The following is a 6,000-nucleotide window of genomic DNA, read 5'->3' as shown; positions in this document are numbered from 1 at the left end:
TATAATTTCCAATATTTTAATTTTGGCGTAATTTTCCAAACTATCTAATAAGCTTTTAAGCAAAAATTACTTAATATATATCTGTAGAAAATTATTTACTGGAGTACGTTGGTAAATTTAATATTACATTAAGAAATCGGTTAGTAAAAAAATCTTTTGAATTTTTTAACAAGATATATTTGATACGTCTCAAACATTTTATATCAAATAATATTTTCAAGAGTAACGGTAAAATTAACTATTTATGCTAACTTATCATTAAAAAAGATTGATGAAATACATGTTTAATTGTTATAAAGATATACAGAAAACATGTATAAGAAATAATATAGTTTTATTGAAAAAGATTCGGAGTACATGAATCGTACAAAGAATATAAAAATCATTAAAAAAATATTATCCACACTATCAAATAACTTTTTTTAACAAACTGAAAAGTTAGAAAGAATTTATGACAAAACTTAAATGCTAAATTTACTATCTATCTTTGCTAAAATTATTTTTCTTCTCATTTTTTTTTAATAATGGCAAATTACAAGTATATAAGATTACAACGAAACTTAATATGAACAAAATATCTATTAGTAGTAGATTATTCAAAATTGAAAAAAAAATCTGTTGATAAAAAAAATCAGATGTAATACAATCAATGCTAATGCCATCTAAATCTCGACAAAAAAGACATATTTTGAAAAAATAAAATTCTTTTTTTTACTATGGAAGAATTTTTTATTTGCAATATTTCTTTAAAAAAATCACATATAAATCATTATATCTAAAATTTTTCAAGATAATACAAGATTCTTTCAAGATGAAATCATACATTTAAATAGATTCTAAGAGTTTTCTTTTCCTTTTTTTTTTTTTTTTTTTACTTAATAACATTTTTTACTTTCTATAATTTAAACTCAAGGGAAAAATCTCCTCCAAAACGTTCCCTGAAAATTTATATTCAACAAAAGAAATTAGCTCCATCATTACATAAAAAAAAATAAAGTTTTATGCATTTTAATAATTGATTGAAAGGTAATTAAGATAGCCATTAAGGATAAAGATCTCCAGTAGATTAGAAAATAAAGTAAATAGAAGAAACATTAATTAATTAAAAAGAAAAATAATTTTGCATCAAGAGATATTATAAAAATTTCCAGTTTCACTTTAATTGTTATTTCAAATCAAGACGGTTTTTAATCACTTTTTGAGAATTAACCCTGAAGAATCTGCTATCAAAATTTTCAGCGATCAAAATTCTTATATGATTTTGTTGAATGATGATTTTGCTCAGAGCTCAATTCATGAAACAATATGGGCGATTAGATTCAGAATCGTTTGCTATTAATTTACATATAATCTATTAAAATAACTGCAGGCCTAAAACTTGCAAGAATGATTGAAATTTTGGTGTGATTTGCACTAAAAATAAGAATTAAAAAATTATTTATTAAAATAAAATTCTACAACAAGATTTTTTTAAGAAAGGAATAAAACTCAATATATCTAGTTTTGAAATTTTGTTTTTTGTTTCAAAACAGTGATAGGGGAAAAAAAAAAGGAAAACAAATCAAGAATTTTATTAATTAGCCGTAAGGAGGAGTTATACAACGATTCAATGGTTGTCTATTTATTAATTTCGTTTCGATCATCGGATCATTTTTTTCTTCTAACAGTAGGTAGAATTATACACAAATATTTTTGATTTTAAGAGAAATTTCAGAATTTTAATTTCAAAATATCTTTAATATTAACTCTGAATAATGAAAATAATTTTCATTCTTTACTTTTACGTGTTTTATATTATTTATCTTAAAAAAATGTTACAAAAAGTTAGATAGTATTTCCTTCTGTTAGTGTTAAGCAGTCTGAAATTGTTATTGGAGCTATTAGAACTTCGACTATTAATTTTTGCAGTTATTGTTTTTAAAAACAGATAGCAAAATCATTCTTCTTGCGCTCTCTTTGTCTTTCACTCTGATTCAATGACTTTCTAGAGCAATAGTAGAAATGCACGCATTTTAGCAACCGAAAGCCCAATAATTTAAAGTTCCCAGCTTTATTATTGCAAAATGTATTCTTATTTTAAAAATTCAACCACTTTTCTTTATGTTGCAGGTTATTTAAAATGCAAAAATTAATTTTGGCCAAAAAGTATTCTCGAGTAAAAGTATCGGGATCATTTTGAGACAGTTCTGTCTCAAAATGTGTATTTCGAATTTACTTTTTTTTTATAACGATATTTAAAGCGGCATTTCCAAGTTCGTTTTCCATGCATAATTGTATATAACATAGGGGAACACCTGAGATACGAGTTTGAGAAATTTTCTGTATAGCAGAACATTCTAATCAGAATGGTGTGGGATCGGCTACCCCTTACCGATGGTGGGACGCATCTTCCTCGGGAGGAGTTGTACTGAGGCCCGCGATGGCTCTTAGGACCTCAGTTTCCGCCAATGCTGCCGCGGCGGTCCGATCATTCATATTTCTCCGTGTGGCTTCGAGGCGGATTCGAGTATTCAACTTGTAATTGTATAATTTCATAAAAACGGTTTGCTGGATTTTTATTACAGAAGCGGACAAAATTCAGCAGGTATGCTTCTGACGAATACAAACGCAATACAGAAAGGAAGTACACAGGAAAAAGAATTCTAAAATTATGGGAATAGTCAGTCTCTACAATTAGCAATTCAGTCTTCACAATTACCAATAATTTAATCTGCAGATGTTTTTACAAAACCATAATAAGTATATTGTTCCTATAGCAACAAACTCAGTGGTGAATTTAGGTATTTTGTGACCCTCCCTAAGCAGTGCATATTGTGAGACCCTCTTTTTATTAAATGATTAATTTAGTTTCACATAGCAGTACATATGTAACTTGTTAATGATTCATTTTGGGTTAATATTCGTTTATTAACCTTATGCATAATATTTGTCTTTAATTATCTGCCATGACTCCTGATTACCTCCGACATCCAAGTTTGCGCACAATACTATTGAAGCAGACACTCAGTATTTATAAGTATTATAGAAACTAAATGAATGAAATGAAACGAAACCTGTCTGATTATACTCGACAAATATAAATACAATTAGTTAATATATCCTCATATTTTATCAATCAATGAATTTTTTTTATTATATTTTTTTACAAATTAATTTATTTGACAACTAAGAAAATATGTTTTCTTAGTTTCTTCCTCGACTAAACGATCATAGGCAGCTGCCTAGATGGTAATCTTCCACTGAAGAGATTGTACCAATAATAAACTTCCCTAAAGCAATTGTTCTTAATTTCTTCGTTAAAACAAACATTCAGAAGAAATTTATTTAATATTGACATAGTACAAAGAAATTCAAATCGATTTTTTTCCAATTTAAAATAATAAAATTTCTTTTGCAAAATGAGATTTGCAGATTTTTTTAAAAGTTGACATCTTTACTGACCATTGAAATGCTCTATACACAATAGAAGAGTGGGCCATTTCTCTTCTTAAAATATAATACATAATTTTAAAGTATTAGACGGTGAAAAGATCTGCAAAATAGTTTTTAAAATGTAAGGTCTTGCAAAATAATTAAAAATTAAAACCTGTTATGTGTGCGTTTTTATGAATTTTTTAAAATAATTTTTACTTATAGCTATTTTACAGCAGTGAAATTATTGACAAAAAATATTTATTAATGAACTTATCAATGATTTTATGTTAGTTCTAAAAAGCACTTACAGGGCTCTACACTAAAGAGAACTGCCAATCCTTTATGTTCAAAAATTTAATCAACACGCACACAGAAAAAGAAACTTTTTTAGTTGGAAAATTCATCCACCAATTAATCATTTAAACAACCAAGAGCATGGATGAAAATATTAATATGACAACATATTTCATTTCGTTGCCATCGAAATGATCAGTACTTGATTACAGTGAGAAAAAGTTCAAAACTACTTTACACACATACAAAAATGAAGAAAGTATAAAATAATTTCAATGACCATCAATCGGTAATTCGATGGGTTCAGAAGTTCAGTTCCAGACCAAACTGTTAATGACTGGTCACAAATTGAAGTGAGTCCACCACCCATTGAACATTTTTACATCATATGCCCTTTTTTGCATTTAAATGGAATATTAAACACATATTTTTATTTGCTAGCATTATTAATAAGCTAAAAAATCCTATTCACACACTATAAAATGCAGAAGTGTCTTTTCACAATACACTTGACGGAATGAAAAAGCGTTTCTGTAATGCAGTACAGCGTACACAAAATACTCCAGTATGATTACATACAAACAAGATGCAGGTAAGTGCCTTTTCACAATACACTTAGACGTGCATTCGATGATTGACGGAATGAAACTGCATTTCTTTAACGTAGTACAACATATACGATACTGTAATATAATATACGTACAGACAAGATGCAGGTAAGCGTCTTTTCACAATAAGCTAGGACGTACACCCTGCGACTGATGAAAGTCAGTTTATTGTCAGTCAGCAATACAAAATATACGATATAAAATTAGAAAACGCTAGCAAAAAAATTTACAAAAGTCACGAAAATGTCTTGTTACAAAATACTTGGACGTACTTCTGATGGCGGGTGGGAAAAAAAACGGCGCTTCTGTTAAATAATTCGCAACTGATTCATCGCCAGTTTTCATGCAGTCAACGACAAAAAACATTCTTAAAAATAAATCAATACTATTTACAAAAGAGAAGAAACTGAACTACAAAACAATGAAGTAACATATGCAAATTCTGACAACTAAGAGTAGCTGTCAACTGTGCAGCTATAAAGTGATTAGCAATCAGTTCGCTGATAATTTCATACAATCATAGCATAAAATGAGATATTTTACAGTAACTCAGTATTACTTCAGATGAAAAGATACTACAAATAATATAAATGAATAAATGCAAATTCTAATTTGAAAAAGACAGCTGTGGGAGCCAGCCCACGCAGCAACATTATTTTGACCAAGATACATATTTTGGCATCAAATGTTGTCCAAAAAATATTTGTATCTAAAATATCTTTCCGAATCAAGGAAGCACAGTCATTAAAATGTTAAAGCAATTAGGATAAAGTTTTGACAAAATATGCATATGAACATCAATAAAATATTCAAGTGCCCCTACATTAAATCACATACTGTGTTGGATCTGTTAGTATCCATTTTAGATTCAAAAATTGTATGAAAAACAACTGTTCGTTGTTTTTAGGCAATTTATAAAATTCAAAATTTAGAAAATCCACTGTATAGTTGATTTGGGCTCTACAACGCCTCATTGTTGCATTTTTTTTTTTTAAACTTTTTCAGATTGCATTGTAATTGACTTCTCATACCGCTATAGACATATACATTACTTATCCAATCATATATATATATATATACGTCTTCATACCATGGCATCACATCATTTACTGTTATTATCATAAATTCGTTGCCAAAATATCTCATATTTGGCGAGATTTGATTTCTTTTCTGCCTTACAATCGGGCATCCATGGAAATAGGATAACAATTCAAATGCAAATGAAAAGATAATGCTATATTACATCACATCAATTTAAAGCACCATCTTGTCGTAAATATTTGGAAAAAATTCTCGCGTTCGTCACTGGACAAATATCACTTGATGCTCTAAAATATTCTACTTTTTTGAAGATTCCTAAAATCCCAAAGATAAGAGTTTTGTTGCTCTACGCTGCAAAGACAGAAGATTTCATCTAAGAAAAAGCTTTGTTAGATAAAATCTTTGATCTTTCTTTAGCTATGAAGTCGACGAATGAACTACGTTAAACATCATGCTGTATTAAAGTTCAGTACATAAGAACTGCATTCCAGTATCTTCATTTGTGGTTGGCTTGGCGACTGTTTGGCGCGTTTTCGATGTCATCATCTTGGTCTCCAACAATAGGCTGGTTGGCTTTGGCGTCACCATTGGGATAGCGAGTCTGAAGTGGGTACCATGTACTGTTCAGAATGGCTGAAAATAT

The 6,000-nt window shown here is 28.9% G+C and overlaps 1 protein-coding gene across 2 annotated transcripts in view; it reads right to left on the bottom strand.

The window, feature by feature from the left end:
- Positions 1-529: 529 nt before the first annotated feature.
- Positions 530-6,000, bottom strand: part of LOC129965733 (major facilitator superfamily domain-containing protein 6-A-like) — a 76,584-nt gene continuing 71,113 nt past the window's right edge. The window contains exon 6 of one of the 2 annotated variants that reach the window (XM_056079864.1): positions 530-5,990. In XM_056079864.1, the coding sequence (XP_055935839.1) occupies positions 5,854-5,990 (137 nt within the window). In that variant the 3' untranslated portion in view covers positions 530-5,853. The remainder of the gene's footprint in view (positions 5,991-6,000) is intronic. The other variant, XM_056079863.1, reaches the window with a different exon arrangement.

Source organism: Argiope bruennichi, chromosome 4, assembly GCF_947563725.1.
Source record: "Argiope bruennichi chromosome 4, qqArgBrue1.1, whole genome shotgun sequence".
In the NCBI taxonomy this organism is placed as follows: domain Eukaryota; kingdom Metazoa; phylum Arthropoda; class Arachnida; order Araneae; family Araneidae; genus Argiope; species Argiope bruennichi.
Note: the sequence above shows the minus strand (reverse complement) of the source record. Positions and strands in the feature narration are given on the sequence as shown.